Raw genomic sequence first — 21,639 nt, 5'->3', positions numbered from 1 at the left:
GAAAGGGTAGGTTTAGATGAGATACGAGGAAGAAATTCTTTACTGTGAAGGTGGTGAGACATTGAACAGGCTGCCCAGAGAAGTTGTGGATGCCCTGGAGAAGTTGTGGATGCCCCATGCCTGAAAGTGTTCAAAGACAGGCTGGATGGGGCTCTGAAAAACCTGATCTAGTGGGAGGTATCCTTGCAAGGGAAGGTTGAGACCAGGTCTTTAAGGTCCCTTCCAACCCCAACTATTCTATCACCCTATGACTTACAGAATTATTACTCATTGCCATTAATGCTCTATCCTTCACTAGAAACCTGGTTTTCTTTCGAGGCAGGAAAAGAAAGCAATACAAAAACTTCAGTCAGCCATCTATAAGAAAACAGAACCAATGTGAGAAGAAAAAAAATTATGAACATTTTAATACCTATTCTAGAAAAAATATTAATATCCTTTTAATCACTGATTCAAAGTCTTTCCAGTAACTATCAGAGATGGTTTTCTGGGAGTAGTACCCTTTTTTCCAGAATTCTGAAGCAGAGCAAAATTAATTAAGATAGAAAAGGATAAAGAAATTGTCAACAAACTTACAACAATGGAAACAGCATCTTAAATGGTGACTGTATCTAATAAAAAATAGAATATGATAAATATGACTTATAGGGACAACATTTTTCTATGGGGTCAAAATTTGATGATAGCACCAAAATATTTTTTCCAACTGCTGTGATGCTCAAGAAAAATAAAGTTAAAAAAAAAAAAAATACTCACAAATAAAAAAAAACCCTGTCTTTACTGTCAAAGCATTAATTACATTTTCAATACCTATGGAAGTAAATTGTTAAGTTTTCACTTTTATCTCTCACCCAAAAGGTATTAGCAACCTGTACACTTGTATTTTAGCTTTTTCCAATTATTTTAAAGAAACAAAATCGTTGAAACACCGAGTTTGTAAGTCTTTTACATTGTTTATTCATTTTTAATCAAAAATTGTAACAAAACAAAACCTAGTTGTGATTCAATTGCTCTGATGATGCTTGTCTTCTTAGAGGACCATTATCTACAGTGATAAATGTGTGTCATCTTGAAAATCAAACACATGTATCTCAGTGGTTTTAGAAAAGATAATGTTAGTTCTCTAACTGTGCATTTATAACTACTTCACAACTACCATAATTTACCAGTACTTCTCTATGGAAAGGATTCACAAGTCTTTATCAAAGAGCTGTATTTCAAGAAAGGGTTTGAAAGAGCATTTACTTGCTTGGGATGGAGTTAACTTTCTTCATAGTAGTTGGTATGGTGCTTTCTTTTGGATTTGTGACCGAAAGGGTGTTGATAACACACCAATGTTTTAGCTATTGCTGAGAAGTGCATACATAGCTTCAAGGTCTTCTCTAATGCTTCCCCAATGGCAAGGAGGCTGGGAGTGCACAAGAAAACGGGAGGAGACAGAGCAAGGACAGTTGACCCCTAATGAGCAATGGGATATTCCAGACCCTACAACATCATGCTCCAAGTAAAGAACCTGGGATAAAAGTTGCCTGATGATGGAAAGTAATGAATACATTCCTGTTTTGTTTTGTTGATGTATAGCTTTTGCTTTGCCAATCAAACTGTCTTTGCAACATGATTTCTGACTTTTGTCCTTTTGATTCCCTCCTGTTTTGCTGGGGGAAATTGAGTGAGTAGCTGAGCTGCCTAACAGGGTCAACCCACCCACCCTATTAATGGACGATTAATCATCCACCCTATTAATGGATGATTAATAGTCTTTAAAATAGGGAATCAAATTTTGAAACTAGCAAAAACAGGACTGCTCACTTTTAAATTACTGGAGTAACAGGCCTTTCTACATACAGCTAAAAACACTGCAAGTACTACATACACTTTTGTAAAATAATAACCCATGAAATTGGTTCAGAAAAACATGCCAAGAGATATATCTCTGTGGTTTTCGCATTAATAAACTAATAAGAATGATTCTTTTCAGGCAGAAAACTGGCATTACATTTCACACTACACAAGAAAAATTGATTAAAGCAATCTTTAGCCCCAAATCCTAAAGATTGAAACCTAGGACAGAGAGATAAGACTTAGGGGAATAAACAACAATGTGATTATAGAAGTAACACAATTTGTTCAGTATTTTGTAAAAGAATAGTGCAATGTATTTCTAGGCACAGCACAGTTAAATACGCTTTTATCTCTACCTCAGATGTTTGGGGTTTTTTTATAATAGATCATATATTTGAAGCTTGTTTTTTTTTTTTTTTTTTTACATTTTTTGTGGATTTCTCTTCTTTATTTCAAATGGCATATATTGGCAAAAAAAATAAACAATGTAAAAGTATTTTTTCTTAACACTAAAAACCCTCATTTAATCTTTACAGTCCAGTTTCTCTAATTTTCCTTCAATATGCCTTAAGCTCCTTAGCTCTTTATTTTTCATCTTCCTTTCACATTTCTAAGTACTAAATATATCTCTTCTTTCTGAAGATGTCATTATCTCTGCAGCCTTTTATCTTTCATCATGAAACTGCCTGTGTCTCTTCAAAACATATTTTTGTAACCCTAAGTGAAATCACCTATAGCTACCCCTTTTTTTCTTTTTAATGAAACCGAATTCTCTTCTTTGACATTTTCACATCATCTCTATTCTACATTTTTCACCTACCGGCCACTATATCCTACTTTGTTCATGGCTGGAGAATTACTTCAGCAATTTCTGTATTTATGTAAAATGTCACATATACAATATTACTATTAACTTTGATGCAATTACAAATCTGTGCTTTTCCTAAGGTATAAAACCTAGAAATACAGAACCATTCTACAGAGTAAATCTCAGTTTAATTAAAGATCTGATATGAATGGTAAAACTGAAAACCACCAACCTGTGCTTTTCTCATATAGGCTAAAGGTTCTTTAATATGTTCAGGCGGTGCTGCAGGATGACAGGGCGAAGGAAACCTTAAGAAGAAAATATGGTAAACTTTTAATATTTTGATGTTATATTTTGATTAATTAATCCTGTATTTGTAAACCTAAATGTAACTTCTTTCATGAGAGCAACAGAAAAAACACAAGTGCATGCTGATCATGCAAACTGAGTATTGTTTTTAGAAGTATTTTCTCCTCATCCATTCTATGGATACAAATAAGATAACAATATGCAAGAATTAGTAACATTTCAACGTGAATTCTTCTTGTATTAAAAATAATGCTCCCTTATAATTTCACATAAAAATAAAATAAAATAAAATAAAATAAAATAAAATAAAATAAAATAAAATAAAATAAAATAAAATAAAATAAAATAAAATAAAATAAAATAATTACATTAACAAATCAGGTATTTTAAAAGTGTATTATCTTCACATCACGTCATCTTTATGATTCCCTGGAACTTTCCCTCTCCAAGTCATCACATTTTTCCAAGAGACAATTTTTTTTTTGAGGGTCTCCTTTTAAAAATCAGTAGTGAACATGTACATGTCCAAAGTAATTAGAAGTTTGAGGTGTTGACTTAAGCAAAGTTGAATATCCACTCATAAACTGCATTATGACAAAATATAAGAGCTGGAACAAAAAATAAAAACCAAACCAAAACACTAATTTATCTTCCCGTAGTGCAGGTTATTTCCAATGAGTTTTTGCCAAACATTTCATCCAGCTAAATTTTAAGTGTCTCAAATATCTTTCAGGAAACAAAATTTACACATAGCTTCTCTAACTGTTAGCCTGAATTTTCATTTGTTTGAATGCATTCAATCAGCTCCTATCATATGTTTTTGGGAAACCCTCCCCAAACTTCTTCCCATTTTTAACTGATAAGGTGAAGATTTGTTACGGACTATTCTGTCCCAGTGTGTAAAACAGAATCAATACCAACAGATTTCAGAAATGCTGTTTCTTGGCTTTTAAAACAATGCTTCATGAAATCATGGTGTTCATGACTAATTTCAATTTTCAAGGGCTAATTTCCTTATTCTGCTGCTTATTTCCGTTCATTAGCCCTAGAGACAGGTAAATATTTTTCCCTGTAAAGATATGATGAAGATGAATCCTTACTAACAGAAGTATTTTGCTGAATTAAGTCCTCATACTAATAAACATACATTGTGCTAAACTGGTAACTCTAACAACCTTATTTAAATTAGCAGAAATAGATTTGCATACACGTTATTTATTTTATAGTTGCATTTCTGGCTGTATCTGTTATGAAATTCAGCTTTCCACTGTGTCAGAATATAAAGAAAAATTATGCTTCCCAGAAGTCTAATCCAAAGTTTGCTGAAAAATAATAAAAAGTAGACTAGACCGATTTTACTGTGTTCATAACCATTTCCCAAGCATGATCAGTACCGAGCTGGGAAACCTAGAGATCCAATTTCTTCAATATTTTAAAAAATAAATAATACAACAAATATGTCCAATGCTGTGCACATACCTCAATTAAAACTCATTTGCAGCAACTACCTCATTTAGATAAGAATTATGTTGAAAGTAAAGCAAAAAGGAAAATACAAAAGTAACAACAAAATGTGGTGATATTTATCTCACTTATTCTTTAAAATGCACTTGAGTCCAGTATTTTCACTAAGGTGAAAAAGAAATAATAGCACTTTAAAAGCAGAAACTAAGCAGGTACCCTTGCTATGACAGATATTGTGGATTATAGTAACACACCATACACCTCTATAAACAAATGGATCAAAAGTAAATCATGTGAGTAGAACTCATTAAGTGAAAATACTAAATAAACTCACACATTGAGTTCACTATAAACAGCATTCTGAAGCTTCTTTTCCCAACCTGTTAAAATAAAAAAAGAACCAGAAGACAACTTTAGGAATTAATACTAACGGAACATCAATCAGAGGTTGCTTAGCAGACACTGGAGTTTTATGTCTGGTCTCAGTTCATGTCTACCTACCAGAGAGACAGGAACGGACAAGGAAACCTTAATCTAATTCAGACAGGAAAACTGCAAGTTGAAACCTCTAAAGAGACCAAATATCCTTTATTTCCAGCTGCTATTCAAGTAATTGCAGTACAGTTTTGGTTAAAAAATTTACATTCTATTTTTTTCAAAGCCATCATTTTATTAATCCAACAATTAATAATAATAGACACAGAGTTCCAGATGATTATAAATCTTAGATCATTTATCATAAAATCCTCACATTATAGTAACATAGCCTACTACTTTCAGTGCAAATTGGAAACTTAACTAAAGGTAAAATTTTCAAGAGTATCACCATGGAAGTTAACTTCCATTTTCAGAAGTGACTGAACTCTCGTTTCACTCAGAACTTTCAAAAAAATCACCAGTATCTCATAAAATGATAAATGCACTTTGCATAGTATGTCTTTTAAAATGCAGATGGAATCCAAGAACACTTTCCCTTTTAAATTTTCTCTATCTGATTTAATAATCTGGAATCACTGAATGTCTGCTCCTGGCTGCTGTCAGTGACAAGACACCAAGCTCCACAAACTACTGTTTTCATCACATATTTCACATATGCTCTTACATACATCTATCCTACTCACAAATGTATCAAGGAAGTATTACAAACCCGATGTCTTCAGAAAATCCTTAATATCCTCTTTTAGTGATTCCAGCTTAATTTCTGGTTTGTGCAGGCTAACCTAATATGAAAAACAAAAAATTAAGCATCAAGAACTAATGAGAAGTTACATTTTTCAAGTTACAAAGTAAGTAATGAACATGCTTAAGGTTACACACAAAGCAAACTTCTTCCTTGAGCAATGGCCATAGCAGTCAAAAATATCAGTTAACACTTTTCTCACTCAGTGTCTTTGCCTTTTTCATCAATGCTAAAAGGTGTATGTGGGGAAGGAGACAGAAGAAAGGAGTAGAAATAATCTGAGCAAATACCCCACATACTTAGCTGAAATTCTAGACTATACACATTAAGAATTGGTCATAAGGTACACACGGAAGAAACTAGAAACCAGTCACTGTATTTCAGGTGAAAGAATAAAACTGAAAACATTCCATATTTTTCAGTTAACCTCCCACAGTTCACCTCTTTCAGGTAAGAAATGCCATTTTCAAACAAAAAAACTGACTGTGCACCAAAATTCCCCACTGCAGCTGTGACTACTGGGTCTATACGAACTCTTGCAATGAAATGCACTCAACACTAACCAGCACTAACCAGCTTTACAACCATACCATGACACAACCACACAGATGGTGCTGCACATCTTTCAGCTACAGCATCTCCTTCTTCTACAGCTAGATCAAGAGAAGAAAACAAACACATCACAAATGTCCAAAAGGACAACAAGCAGAACTCAGAAGTTTCTGTGAAGTGCCTTCTAATACATATTCTCCTAAGCACGGTACACGGCAATAGCTGATTAACATCAGATAATAAAGCTAAAGGTTTGGAAAAAAAAAAAATAGCAACACTGCATGCTAACTTGACAATAACACCAGAAGATCTGCATGTCCACAGCGATGACAGCTCCAGGCATATGCTGGAAGCATATGGCCATATCATCTACACAGAAATGTGAGACATCACTTATCACAAGCTACTCAACAACATGCTGTAGGTGTATCAGCTACTGATTCTATACCAGCAAGCTTTACTGCTGCAATAGAATTTTAATTATTATTTAATTAAAAATAATCTTTCACCAACTTGTGCAGTTTTCCAGCCCTAACAGCACTGCTGACAGCATGACATACTTTAAGCCCATGACACATAACTAAAACTCCAAAATCCTGTAATTTGTCTTACAGTTTATACATAGAAAAGGGTGTCTCTGCACTGGAAGAGTTGGTCTAGGTGAATTCACAATGCAGAATTTTAAGGAAATCTTTCCATGTTCCCCAGATGAAAAGAGGAATGGATAATAATGGAGAGAATGACAGCATCAACATTTCTGTTCTTATTTCAAGTCCCCTTGCCATTACAGGTAAGGAAGGCATTTATATTTGGTTTGACTGCAATAGCAAAGAGACTGTAAGCATGCTTATCAGAAAGAAAGGTCATCCTAAGCACAGACCAGAAGATGTGGTGAGTTACATAACTCATGTCAAATGACGAACACATATTCCATTCAGCACAATGGTAAAAGCTGGCAAAGGATCGTTGTTAATGTCTGGGAAACAAAGATTTTTATGTGAGTTCTTGGGCAGCTCACAAAAAAACCTTTTATGCAAAAACCTCAAGGAGTATTTTATGAAGAATTCCTTCTGAAGCTACTTTGATGGAAAGTCCTATGTCCTTTTTGGACATTTGTCAGGTTGAGGGTTTTCTCTACTGCAAGACACCGTTTTTGTGCACCTCCTGTAGAAATTTTAAATAAAGTAAGACACATCAAGTAGGGCAGATTTTGTCATACTGTTCCTCAGAAGCTTTTGTGCACCCTTTTGTAAATGTCCAGTTTTGTCTTTGAGTTAAATATGGCTAATACTAATCTCAGGGTCCATTGGGTGTTTACCTGTCAAGCCTGGAACAATTTTTAAATATGTAAACAAATCCCCGCACAAATACAAGTCATTGAAAGATGATAAATCACACAAAAAATGAAAGCTCCTGTACAATTTGCTATAAAATGGGTTAATTATCTTGATACTGAGAACAGTACAAGAAATGATGGAAGTCTAATCAGACCAGTATTTTAATACTCTGCTGTTCACACACTTGTGAGCTCTTGGCTTATTAAGGAATATCTGACACTCTATTGACAACAACAGGGTTTTTTTTGGAGATTCCTGGAAATTCTGGAAATTGATACAGCGTATCGCATTAGAAGGCATTAAGGAGTTCAGTCCACAGACTACTTCCCATTTTCCCTGTCTGGCCAAAAGAACAGAGGTCTTTTTTGTAAACTGCTGCTCCCAAGAGAGCCTGTTCCCCAGCTGCAGAATATAAAATCCAGTGACTCTCCTGTATGTAGCAAAAAGGCAGTCAAAAAGGAAACAGGACAGCATGTTGGGGAAAATTTTCTCAAAGGATTACATTAGTGCATCAACCTGCACTGGTTACTGGTTTCATAAATCCTAACCCTGCTGCAGCCAATATTCTTAGGCTAATCTTTAATTTATCAAAACATCTACCTTTAGCAACTTTCCTGTGTCCTTTTTCTTCTCTTTGCTGAAAAAAGCTCTACTGCAACAAATTGTCACATGAGAAATGTGTAAATTCCCCCCCAAATTATGGGGGCACTTTTGTATCCACTTTCACCAATTCAGGGTTCAGTTGCAAAAGTCTCCTCCCATTTATACTCTCCCTTTTGTTTACTTGTGTATTACAATCAATACATTCCTAAGTGCTAAGCAGAACAAGAGAGCCACAGAAACTGTTAGGGATTCACTGCCCACTGGATTGCTGATCAGTTTTCAAATCAGAAATTAGATACTTGAAAATGTGGCAAACAGTTCAGCAGGTAGCTGCAGCCAGCTCTAACACAGACCATACTCTAGCCCTGTATAACACAACAAGGGAAAATTACTCATTTTGGTAAGTGAAAGGAACTGCTTTCAGAACTGTTTTGCTGTAAGTTAACAGTACCATACCTCTTTGGAATTGATATGGGTGTTTATGGGAACTAAATTGAGGAATCAAGGGGACTTAGCAGAGCTGATGTTCCAAAGTTACTAGTCCAGGTCTCCCACATAATCTTGGTTTTCCTTTGAATTAACTGATCTAACTTATTTCTGTGTTGTACCGTGTTGGGAAACACATTTAGGTACTTATATTTTAGGTAGGGTTGGTTTGTTTTAAACTGCTTGGTACAACATACTGACTAAGTCTCATATGGATTTACATTCCCTGTGGTTTTTCGGTAGAATGAAAAATATGTTGACAAAATTTTATTTATATAAAAAAGCATTGCTACAACTTTACACAGATAAAAATGCCTGCCTAACATTTACTGGGAGAAAATGCCACGTTGACAAGATTTGTACTCATGAACTGAATCAATTCCCTGCATGATCAAAACACAGCAAACACCCAGGTAGAACTACCAACTTCAATACACACAACTTGATGAAAGGGCATCCTACTTTTATAAGAAAAATACTACTGTTACTATAAGGAGACTATCACAAGCAGGGTAATAGAGAGTGAGCAATACAGTGGAACAACCCCTGAAGGCAAAGGGTGAAAGCTAGAACAGGGAAAAAGTCAAATATTCAGAGGCTGAGTCAGGCCAATACAGAGCCCTTAAAGGAAACAGGGATGAAAGTTGACTATTTCAGCAAGAAATAACAAATTCTTTTATATAAATGTTAATGGCTAACACCTTTTTCCCTGTAAAACCAGCACTGTGCATAATCTTATGGGTAGGGCACCAAGGTCCAGATGTGGGATGTCTACATTCCTCTGCAGTCTTGATGAGCTTCTTGTGCATCAAGATGCACCTGTCCCTTTCACATTCCTTCATAAAACAAGCTATCATTACAGCATTTCTTGGCACCCCCCATTCTTCAGCAGTAGAGAACAGTAGGGTAGTTTGGGGACCTTTAAATGTGGCCAAATGTGCTGGTGCCTAAGGTACCCCTAGCAATCTTGTGTGTATGTCTTTGATTTTGGCAAGGGATCCTGCTGAGATCTGGGCAGACACCATCATAAGTGATACTGTAAACGTCCACTCTCTGTACCTGCATGACAAGATGGAAGAAAATCCAGACACCCAATACTGATGTGGCTGGAAGCAAGCAAAAGTAAAAAGCACAACAGTAAAATAGCAGAGTTGGTGGAAATAGTAAATTGATTCACAGAGGAACTGAACAGAGAGATCTGTTTGCAAATTAGCATCTAAATTTGAAAGTGGCATTCAGTCATTATGACTGGAGCAGCATTGATCATGCAAGAGATGATCCATCAACCACAGCACTTAAAGAAGTATAGGAAAATAACTAGAGGACCAGCAACATACTACTAAGAGGAGGTTTGACAGAACAAAGTGTTCCAGCATAACTCCTGTGTTAAACTATTTCTTTTCTCAACAAGAATAAACACTGCAGAGAAGTGATCCAACTATACTGAAATGTGGAATTGCATCAGGTGAACACATATTTTTATCCTGTTGCAAACAGTTCTGCAAATAACTTTACACAATCCTAATATTTTTACAGGCGATCCACCATAATTTCTCTTCAAAGCCTTTCTTGTTTAGATAAGCATGTACCCTCACAAAGCATTTATTACTGTTCAGTATGTTTTTGCACAAGTGCACAATGCTTTTCAGTTTTATTGCTATTATTTCCCAAATTACAGTAAAACACAATAAATTATATTCCCCAAATATAATCCATCTTTAGAAGTAAATTCAATGAAAGCTAATAAACACTCACCTTTCCTTATGTACTTCATTCTGCCATAACTGGACTTTATCAGGACCAAGCTGACTTGGAAAAAATGACTTCAAGCACAACCACAACAATTTCAACATAAACACTTATTAAAAACTTAAAACCCTACAACTTCAAGAGACAGATTTTAGTTTTGGTTACACATTTCTGTAAAAGAAAGAAGAACCATTCTGAATGTCACACCAAATTTCAGTAACTGTAAAACCCTGATTACACTGACAATTTTCCAACCCTTCTACATTTCCACATGAACTACACTAAGAGAAAAAGTATAGTGAACTTTCTTATACAAGTAAAAACAGCCTAGCAGATACAGAGAGCTTCAATCAGCCTCATATAGAAGTATACAGCTTCAAATGTTACGCTGTGCCACAAGACATGAGGATATATTTTAATGATGTAATTTTCATGTTTAATAAATTTTCTAGATTTTGAATATAAAATTAGCGCTGAAAATAAAACACACACACAAGGCAAAAAACAGAATCCACACTACTAAAAACATACTTCTCTGCCAATCAAGCTTGCATTGCTTCTGAACTCCATCATCTGATCAACACATACTCAACTGCATTCAATTTAAAACTCACTGCAATGCAAATATTACTGTTGAACCACTTAAAACAAAGGTACAAGCTCTATCAGCAGGGATAGTAAATCCTTTGCCAAATACAATGCATGAAAACGAACCATTAATTATCTATGATGACTCAAGAGCCTACATTTGTTTGCTAGTTTTTATTAAATAAATGCTACATTGCACAGAAACATTCTCCTTCTTAATTTGATCTTTTATTTAAGTTGAGATTGGTATCAATTTCTTTTTTTTTTTTTTTACTGGTGAAAAATGCCATGAAAACAATATGCTGAGACATACTACAAACCATTCACTCCATATAAATTATTCGAAGCTTATCTACCTACACTTTCTTTATGAGCACAGTCAAGCACTACTCCAGCTCCAATGTTCTCCGTGCTCCCAAAGCAAGTCCTCTCCTCCTTTGCCCCATCTGAAGTCTTGTAAAGACCCTTACCTCTCCCTTTGATCAATATTGTCCTTAGACCCTTCTGGTTCTATCACAGGTCTGCTCAAAGAATGATGGCAGATTCCCCTCCTCTGGACAGTGTTTCTGACCCTGACATCTCCTCTCCACCCTTCTTTGTACCTTCAGGTACCTCCACCAGTGTATTCTCAGTACAGTGGGGTGGGATGGGGTATCAGGCCTGATTTTTGCACTTACATTATTACCCCTTTTAGCCCACTATAGCAGCCCTTATCATGCTTTCTCACAAGTTCCCCTCAGGTTGTCCCACTCCAGACATACCTACAAGAAACATCTGAGAACATTTATGCAGACAGTGCTGAGGGGGCTTCCTTGCACAGTGAGTCCTTCTTGTTCCATTTAAAACATAATTTAGAACCTCTATCTTTCATTTAGAACCTCTCCTTTTATTGTCACCTCCTGTTTCAGAAAAGCTCTTCAGGAATGAACTACTGAAGGTTTTGTTTGTTGGCTGGTTTTGTTGGGGTTTTTTTAACTTTGTTACTTGACCCTGGTCACTAAGGTTCTGGGCAACTCTGAGTTAGACTGATTTCTATTAGAGGTCTGCATGGGACAAAAATTAAGATTGATTAATCTTAACTGATTAAAAAAGCCCAACTTCCTTCAAAGATTAAGAAAAATGAAGTTTCTGAATTGGCTGCAAATGAAAATGTGCTAAAAGGTAGCACTTTTTTCATGTCTCTGAACGATTTCATTTTTATTGTCAGTTCACTGACACAGATTCTCCCTAAAGCATTTTAGCAAGATTTCAGAAAATAATTTCTTTTAAAACTGCATTTGGTCCTTGAGATGTCCATGACTTAGCTTTTCTGAACACCTCTAATCTCTACCTTAAAAAAATTTACAATTCAGAAACGGAAGAGAAAAATTAAGATAAAAACAAGCAAATTTGATTACAAACTTGCACAGTGAAGTTGTGCCCAGAGAATGAGCTCTCTCCTCTGCTACCCCACTAACGCCAGCAGCAATTCTACTTGTTGAAAAGTTACTACCTAATATTTTGGCTCTTTGTCACTGTCACTCTTTTCCTTCAAACACACTACAAAATATGTTCAGAAGAAATTCCAAAGCAAATGACAGGCACATTAGCACTCTTACTTGCATTAATCTCTCTCTTATTAACTGCAGTAATATATCAATATATCAAAACTCAACCTATAAACCTAACATTTATTTTTCATTCATTCATCACTTACAAGCACATGACACTATCTCTACTTCAATCCATGGGATGAAAATGTGATTATCTTGGTATTCCCAGAGGTCAAGCTGTGACAGCAAATCATTTGGTACCCATGCCAAAGTTATTTCAAAGAGACTGTGTATCACAGCCCTTGACACTAGCTCAGGCTGCCAGCGACAGCCAAGCAAAGTACTGGTTTGATCAGTTCATAACCACAGGGCTACTCTATCACCTCTCACAAATAATGTCAGGATACTGTGTTTTCCCCAAAATTCTATTAACTCATCAATGAAACCATTCATTCTGAGCTCTTCTTCCTAGAAAATAAAAGAAGAGATGAATTTACACAGCATAGCTTTTCTAACAGCTTAAATACTGTTTGTGAGACTACATGTTCTCTCAGAATTTCAGAGAATATTATAATGGACCTTACAATTAATTTTGACTGTAATGTTTTCAGAGACAGTAAATATTTTTGAAGAAAAAAATGACAACAACATAATTTTCTACACTAAGAGATTAAGAATATTTGTGTAGTATAACTGCAGTATAAATATCCAAAACAAGAGTGAGTTTGATGCACTGATTCCAAAGACTTCTCAAAATAGAGTGTGCATCTCCCAAAATAGTTTAAAATCCCCAAAAAAGTGATCACCCTTCAAAATCACAACTGGTGCAGACTGAGCATTGTTAACCAGCAGACAGAAACCTCCATCACATCCTACCAATAAACTGGAGCTCAGGTGTGATGCACAGCAACAGCTAAGATTTCATATTTGACAGTGCAACTCCATCATACCCCATGCAATGGGAGGAATATCAAGCATTAACTTAATACAGAGTGAAGCAAAACCCAGAAACTTTCAGAATTCTGTGCAGCTGCTACAGAATGGACAGGAGACACACCACTGACTGAGGGGCCCTTGAGGGGCAACTGCACAGTACAGCACTAACATGACTATCCAAGCTTTACAAACAAAAGAAGCCAATACATGAAGGAACATAAATGCCTGTAAGGTCAATAAAAAAACTCCTCTCTTATCAAGAACACACAGATTCCTGACAAACACAGTGTACATTTGGCCCTGCTAACCTAAACTACAACCTCCAAGAGATAATTCTTTTGATTGAGAAATCCCATTGCTGAAGTATCTATAAACTTTTAGATCACTGCACTAAACTATAGCTCTGAGTTAACCTTCTATTATAAACCCTTCAAACACAACTCTAAGAATCAACTTGAATATTTGTTGCCCTGTTTCTTTTCTTTCCCCTTAGCACTTCATATGACTAGAATGACCATGACCTATAAAAATACTTTCTTTTCTTCTCCAAGAAATCTGTAGAACAGTACTCTGCAAAGCCATCACAGAAGATACATTCTCTCATCCAGCAGGGATTTAGGCACCTCACTGCCACTTCAGACTCCAAACACCACCTTGGGAGGGCACTGCTCACGTTCTCAGTGTCCACCTGCACAAAATGGCTCCATGAAACAGCCACCCACCAGCAGCTTCTGAACACCCAGCCAAGTCCCGAGAACACCAAGCTTCCTTCTGTCTCAAAAACCCCATGCAAAGTATCAAATGACTGTGAAATCAGGCCCTGCCAGAGACAGGGATAAAAGAATGGACGTGGGAGGGAGCGCATTCAGGTTTGTTAGAAACAAGAACAGAGTTGTTAGAAGACAGCCTTGTTTGCCACCTGATTTGGGGACAAGGTCTGACTCTCCACTCCTCATGTCAGGCTATTTAGGATACTCAACTTCTCAACACTTAGCAGAAGCCAGCCTCTAAACTCTTTCATAATTCCAGCCCCCTTCAAGTCATGCACATTGGCTTATTCAAATATTTAGAAAGTCTCATCAACAGAAGCAAGGCAGACACACATTAGAGACCAAATCAGCAAATCTAAATACAAAACAAACATAAGACAGGCAATGTCATTTGCTATAGGAAGCTTCAGGGACACTCAAAGAGGAAAATCATGTTTCATTTTAAAATGCAACAAAACTAATGGACAGATAATGGATACGGTCTCCTGAAAAACAAAAAAAATAAAAATAATTTTTAAAACCCTGTATAATTTTAAGCAATGTTTGAAAAAAACCCCCACCAAAACCAAAAGCGTAAGATTTTATAAAACCCAACCCAAAATATTTCAGTAATGCACAATTTTTGTTACAGCACCATGACTAGATTATTATGATCATGAAAACTGACGCAATTTTGATCTGAAACATCCTAAATTAAATTCAGCTGAAATACGAAAATCTGGCTCCAAGTGCAGATAAGTTATTAAATATTAAAAAAAGCAAATGTTTTCCCAGCTACTAAAATTTACTTCCATGCTTGTTTTTTCATTTATTTTCACTTCCTTTCACCAAATCCTCATTTTCTCAGGGACACTAAGGGAGCGGGGGCAGACGGGTGGAATTTAAAGCTCTCCAAATTAAAGATTAAAAAAGCAATTCGTTCCAGGACCTATATCTGAAGCAGTGAGATTTCAGACGGATAGTCTTCATATTCACTGCGAAATCCTTGGGTCCCAAGGGGAAACACAATAAATACGGCTCTAGAATCCAAACACACCGCTCTCCGGCCCCGCCGAGGAGGGAGGGGAGCGAGACAAAGAGGAAAAGAGGGAGGGGACCGGGGAGGCCCCAGACCCGCTGCCCACGAGGAGGCCACACGGGCCGGGTTCGGCGGCCGGGAACAAAGCGCCGGGGAGGGGCAGCGCGGAAGGGAAGCGTGCCTGGGGGCACAGCGGCAGGTCAGGGCTCACCCGGGCCTGTCGCTCCAGCTGTGAGTGGAGGCTGGAGCCCTGCAGGCGCTGCACGACCCTGGCGATGGTGAGGGACAGCCCGCGGTCCGGGTCCAGCATCGCGGCCCCTGCGCGGCCGGGCCGCCTTCGCCGCCGCACCGCCGCGTTACCCGGCAACGGCGGCAGCGGCGCCGTCCTGCGGCTGCGTCCGGGCGGCAAGCGGCGCCGCACCGAAAGGTTCCCCCCGCCGCCGCCGCCGCCGCCGCCGCGCCCAGAGGGGGAAGGAAGCCCCCAAGAGCTGCGGGTGCTCCTGCTCGAAAGGAACGGCAAAAGTCAGAGGGTCCGCAAACAGTCAGAGAGTTTTATGAGAAAACTACTGGGAATTGTTATGCCCTGACCTGCTCTATAAGCACAGAAAGAAAGAAAGGAAGGAAGGAAGAGAAAGAGATGACGAGTCCTGGTTCCAGCGCAGCGGTTCAGCTGTGGGATGCCCAGCGTCCTGGGCGGACACCTTTTTGTGGACAGGTTCCTCTACCCCGAAGACACGTTTCGGTGTGCTTCTCGAGGGATACAAGTCGGCCTGTATTGATGCGCAGTTTTATTGCACTTTTGGATATTTTACCTTGTCTGCTCGGTATGGTGAGGCGTTAGTTCAGGCTCAGTACCAGGACACATTTGAGCCGAGCAGGTGTGTGGCATTGTGTGCACATCCCTGCCCCAGGTACATGCAAGGAACTCCCATCTGTTTAACCTCTCTGGGAAAATCGATTCCTATGTGCATCAGTAACAGAACCATGTAATCAATTTTTTTACTTAATAAACTAATCTAAGTCAAAATACCCATTTTTAAAGTCCCAGAAGAAATAATAAATAAGCTAAGAGAGGAGATAACATGGAAAAGCTGATCGTGGACCTCTAAAGCATCTGGACCAATCAGGACCAATCCATCAACTCTGAGGATGACCTCTGTAAAACAAAGAGTGTTTCAAGATTCTGAAACATCAGGAGTAACTTTTTCCACTGTTGGGAGCGACAGATATGAGGAAATGATAGCTGTCATCAGTTACATCAATAGAAAAAACATCAGTTACACCAATAATAAAAAGAAGCATATAATAGGTATAAAAATGCACCTGAACTCCTTGGTCTGCAACGGTTTTGACTTATCTGTGAGAATTTCTGAATAAAATGAAGTTTAAAGAAGAATAGTAATAGAAGGTCAGAGATTAGGTTCTTTGATGAACTGTAGAGAAACCTGAAAAAATCACTTATGCTAATCAAAATACTGAGGAGTGATTGCTTCTCAGATCAGGGAGAGCATGGGGAAATCAAGTGCCCAGTTGTCTACCGGTGCCTTGAATGTCTCCTGATTTACATCAGGTTTTCCATCAGTTCTTTTCTTACATGCATGTATGATGTTAGGGCAACAGTGAGCACTTTCCCCCCCCACCTCTGTATTGTGAGAGTTAATGTTATTTTTGTCTACATTCCCAACTGAAAAAGCATACAAAGTGTAATAACCTTCTGTGCTAGTTCATAAAAAAAGTTTGCAAATTGTTCCCATACAGAGAATACTTTGCCTCATTTTGGTTTGGTCTGGTTTGTTTTAATTAACAAGGATCATTTGTGTGTGTGGGAACTTCACCTGCTAAGGAAAGCACATGCAGAGAACTGGAGCATGATTATAAGCTCTGCAGGTCAATAGCTGAAGTCCAGAGTTTTATATTTTAGCTGCAAGTGTGAGAGAAAGCCCTTCCTCCTTGCCTGGCACAGTCCTCAGCTGCATTTTCCTTTCCAGTTTGTAAGCGAACCTGTGGACTGCCACAGGGATGGAAGTCTTACATTGTGTTTGGTGGGTGTGTTGTTTGTCAGGGCTGCTTGATAAGTGAGGGCTCAGAGGCTGGGTACATTTCTACTGGTAGCACAACACAGTCTCTTGCTGCTTTCCATGTAGTGATCTGCAGGCACCACATTTGGCCACATGGCAGGTCATGGACTGGGACAGAAGCCACAACACCTTGCTGATTAGAAGTGTGTGTTCCCCTGCTACTGGGGAATATGGGGAAACCGTACATCAGGTGAGTTTCATGTGCAGTGCATAAGACTTTGCAGGTCTGCAAAAGCCATCCTGATCACTAGAGGTCAAGAAAACAGGACAAGAAACTAATGTCACCTGCAAATGACTAATGTCCTGCAGCTGACTACCTCTGCTCCAAGCTTGCCTTTATAACTCTCTGCATTTGCACATCTATAAGTCTTCATTTCCTGGTTTTTTTTGGCTGTTTCCAGTCTGGTTTCCTTCCACTGGATTTCCCTTTGGTCAGTTACATCTCCAGTATGGGTAGGAAAACTTACTTCTTGTAAATGCCAATCCAAGCTTAAAAGTAGGGCAATATAAAGAGATATACTACAGAATCTTGCCAAGGGCTGTTAACAGCTTCTTGTGTATCCCTACCATATCTAGTTAAGAAATCTGATGCTTAAGTGTGTGCTTCTTCTTTGTTTCCTTACAAGGATTATACTGCATGGCAGCTTGAGATATACAGAGTCATTATTAGAAAATGTCACTTAAATAACAGGCATTGGCAGAAATCCCAACTACTGCTTTAGCCTATCCCCCTGGTATCACACGACTGGTTTAACTTGGTTCACGTGATAAGTTTTTGACAATTACAGCTTTTTCATCATGATTTGCTTTTAAGCTTCAAGTAAGCAACAGCAGTACAGTCAGCATAGAGTGGTTTTATGATGTCCACATACCAGAGGCAGCTTGTTGGTTTTATCAGGAGGTCTGGTGTAGATGTCACGGTTTTTCTGTTTTGGGTTGTTGGTCTTTCCTTCTCAGTGTCTCAGTCTTACACCCTTGAACACCAATTCTCTTCCCTTTGTAGTCCTCCTCCATTTGCAGCTGCAGTGCTCTACAATGTTATACCTTAGTTTACTGTGTTTTGTGTCAAGTTTCTTCACTTAACCATACTTGATACTGGTATCCCAAGTGGCTTTCTTGTTTATGACAGGTCTGGACAGCATCAAGAATTTGGAAATGGAAAGTAAAAATTACATAGTCAGTCAGCTTGGCTTTTTCCATGTAATATGGTAGTTGACCTAATATCAAACTAGGCTGTCTGCAGGTATCACCAAAGGAGGCAGTGGCGTTGTATGACAGATAATGGGTGAGGGAAGACAACAGAATCCCAGCAAGGTCAATAAAATCCCAAGAGTCACAAAATCCCAGCAGTCAACAAAATCCTAGCACTTCCAGTCAGCTGCTCACTGTGCCTAAGCAATTCACAACACCCATGCTGCCCTGATCCCACCTTCACCTGTCATTCTGTTGCCATGAGAAATGCCAAGTCATGAAGTCTCCTCTTAGGGCTGCTGTCTCTACTGGGGGAAAAGGGGTGTGGAGGGGCTGGAGTGGGAACACTGCCCCCTTACCTGTGCTGAGGGTGGGTGCCTTGATGCACTCAGTGCTGGCAGTAAAAGGGAACAAGGTGTGGTGCAGAACAGGACTAAGCGTGCAATCACTGTACTTACTTACTACTTACTACTGTAGGGGAGCTGCTTCCCTTTCCTTTGCACCTTGAGTGCCAAGAGTTTAATGCTACCCAGGGAGAGCTACATACTGCATTCAGCCTGATAATGTATCATAAATATTGTGTAGCTCTCTAAGTTATTCTTTTTTTTTTTCTTTTTTTTTTTCTTTTTCTTTTTTTTTTTTTTTTCTACAGGAGACACTGCCAGGAGGATAGGAGACACCACCAAGAGGACGATAGCATGGGCAAACCCCAGTGGCAGTCTGGGTCAAGTGTAAGAATGGCTGTGTCCCAAATCAGCCAAGTGCCACAGAAACCCAGATTTAGAAAAAAAACCCCAAAACCAAATCAACACCAAACAACAACAACCCAACCCAGCAACTTTCTATTTTCTGCCAAAACAAAAGGATAAGACATTAGAGGGAAAAAACCCAACAAACTCAAACGAAAGCCACACACATCTCCCTTATGCCCCCAAAACTCCAAATCTGCCTTTCTTCAGCCAGGGTACTTCTATCCCTGCTCAGAAGACTGGATTTTTTTGTTTAGCTAGTTAGTGTTTTTTCATCTAAAGAGCTGCTCCTATCTAAAACTTAATCTCTTCTTTCTCCACTTGAAACCATTTTAATTCATGAGGGCTTAAAATCCATAACCTCAGTCCTCCATTTCAAGCTATTATGAGAACTTCACCTGTGAACTAAAGTGTCAGGTTCCAATAGATTTCTCATCCAAGCAGGTCCTGTCAGAGAACATCATATTCAGTCTTTTATTCAGTGTGCTCACTCTCTATATTAGACAAATGTATTTTAGACTTTAATCTCTGTTATGGGCCTATCCTGCAAGCTCCTCTTTGTAATATCCACTGGTTTCCTTGTGCAGTCTGAATCACGACATATTGTTTGGAACTGATAACAGATGTATGACAAAAGAAGAAAGATCTGTCAGTGATTCACCCTCCTGACTTTCAAACTTTATTCAAATTACCATGAAGTGACAGTGTGTATTTTGACAAGTTTCAATACTTTCTTCAAAATAAACAGTTCCTGTGGAGTAATGAGATTTTTTTTTTTGCCCCAGTACCACTGATGCAATCTGAAGAATGTAGGAAGTTTAGATGATGTATCTTCACTTATCAGAGCAGAAAATATCTCCTATTGCAGAATGTTGTTCATGAGAAATAATATACTTTCTCTAATATGTGGCTGAACTTGAGAGCTAGACTTTGACTAAAGTGATATCAAGGACTATCAGTCTAGTTTTAGGAGTTTCATGTTGCCTCAGTTCTTGATTTTAGGTGTTTCCCTGCCAAACCTTGGCTTTAGATAGTGTAGGCCTCCCTAGAGAGGTCCATGTATCTGAGGTCATAATATCTGTTAGTGGTACTTTTTTGTAGCATTTCTAAGTCATAGCAGGAACTGCAAATTATCAGATATGTTACAAAACTAACATTCAAAGTCCCTAGTTTTTCTGGTGTTATTAGATTTAGTCCATTTTTCATGTGTTCTACTATTAGTCACGTGACATGGGTTTTAGCAGTAATATTCTGTATTTTCTGGTTGGTAAAATCCCATGTGTGCACTTGCCAGGCATTAGGATATAATTATGCTGATGTAGGATTTCTTGGAGTTAAAGCAGAAATTGAGTCTTTTGATCTAGATACACACTGAAGAGAAACATGCTGAATCACAAATACAGCTGATATATTGAGTAGTTTATGCACTTCACACATGGCATATATATTTTGTTTCTTTAAATGGTATATTCACCTGAGAGCAACTCTGTTGGGAAATTTACACAACTCTTGTACTTAGCCAAACCTTTAAAAAGACGTCATTCAGCATTCATGAACAAGCATTTTCTCAGTTCACACATAGCAGCTTACTTCATCTATTTCTTTTAAGGTTTTTACAAAATTTAACCAATTGGTCTGCAAGGAAGAAATGCATTAAAAAGAACTGTCTCTTTGGATTCTTAGTTAACATCTCCATGTCAGAGTTTACTGGTGTGTGGGTGTGCTAGGGTGCTCTTTTCAAACCTATTGACTCCAGTGAGTCTATGGGATCTAAATACGAGCAGGATTGGGTCCTGTCTGTCATAAGAAGTAGGCTCTTTTAAGAATAGGAACAATCTGATCTAGTGGGTGGCATCTCTGCCCTTGGAGTGGGGCTTGGAACTAGATGATCTTTGAGGTTCTTTCCAATCCAAGCCTTTCTATGATGCTATGAAAATATCTAAAAATGTATTTGTGGTGATGTTCTGTATCTACTTTTGAAAAATATCAAACCCTCTCATTCTCTGTTTATTTGTTACACAATATTGAGCATTAGTCCACTAGAATAGCTTCTTGATGCCATATCCTACTTACTGCAGTAGGGGAATTCCATCTTCTGTGGAAAATGTAATAAATGTTTTAAGGTAGTCTGTTATACTTTTGTTCACTGCCTGGAATATATACAATTTACTGCACAGTCATATCAGTGCGTGTTGCAAGCCTTCAACAACCAGCAGACCACCTTGGATGCCTTATTTAGTATCTAGATCATAGCTGCCTTCTCCTTAATCACTAAGAGGTGGAACTATAAACTTCAGTGGAAGTACAAGGATCTCTTCTTGGGTACATTTTATTCTTCCGATTAGGATTTGATTACAAAGTTGATTGATCCTTTCTCTCCTCTCTTTTTTTTTTTTTTTTCCATGTGAAGGAATATTCCATTGTTTCATTTCCTTGTCTGATAAATT

At 38.0% G+C, this 21,639-nt stretch overlaps 1 protein-coding gene and 1 long non-coding RNA gene across 6 annotated transcripts in view; one reads left to right on the top strand and one right to left on the bottom strand.

The window, feature by feature from the left end:
• Window positions 1-15,533, bottom strand: part of TBC1D19 (TBC1 domain family member 19) — a 51,102-nt gene extending 35,569 nt beyond the window's left edge. For 2 of the 5 annotated variants that reach the window (XM_066185574.1, XM_066185578.1), the window contains exons 1-4: window positions 15,386-15,533; window positions 5,571-5,643; window positions 4,758-4,803; window positions 2,883-2,958 (exon numbers count right to left, since the gene is read on the bottom strand). In XM_066185574.1, coding sequence (XP_066041671.1) covers window positions 2,883-2,958; window positions 4,758-4,803; window positions 5,571-5,643; window positions 15,386-15,484 — 294 coding nt within the window. In that variant the 5' untranslated portion in view covers window positions 15,485-15,533. Of the gene's footprint in view, window positions 1-2,882; window positions 2,959-4,757; window positions 4,804-5,570; window positions 5,644-6,176; window positions 6,257-9,640; window positions 9,688-10,336; window positions 12,766-15,385 lie in introns of those variants that run through there. The other 3 variants (XM_066185576.1, XM_066185577.1, XM_066185579.1) reach the window with 3 other exon arrangements.
• A 1,582-nt stretch (window positions 15,534-17,115) lies between these two features.
• LOC136290555 (uncharacterized) lies at window positions 17,116-19,823 on the top strand. Its single transcript, XR_010721201.1, has 3 exons — window positions 17,116-17,216; window positions 17,319-17,442; window positions 19,096-19,823. It is a non-coding gene; the product is annotated as an uncharacterized lncRNA (long non-coding RNA).
• The last annotated feature ends 1,816 nt before the right edge of the window (window positions 19,824-21,639 follow it).

The sequence above is a fragment of the Chamaea fasciata genome, unplaced genomic scaffold (genome assembly GCF_029207755.1).
Source record: "Chamaea fasciata isolate MVZ Bird 193981 ecotype frontalis unplaced genomic scaffold, bChaFas1.0.hap1 SCAF_6, whole genome shotgun sequence".
NCBI lineage: Eukaryota > Metazoa > Chordata > Aves > Passeriformes > Sylviidae > Chamaea > Chamaea fasciata.
This window is presented reverse-complemented; position numbering and strand designations above follow the sequence as displayed.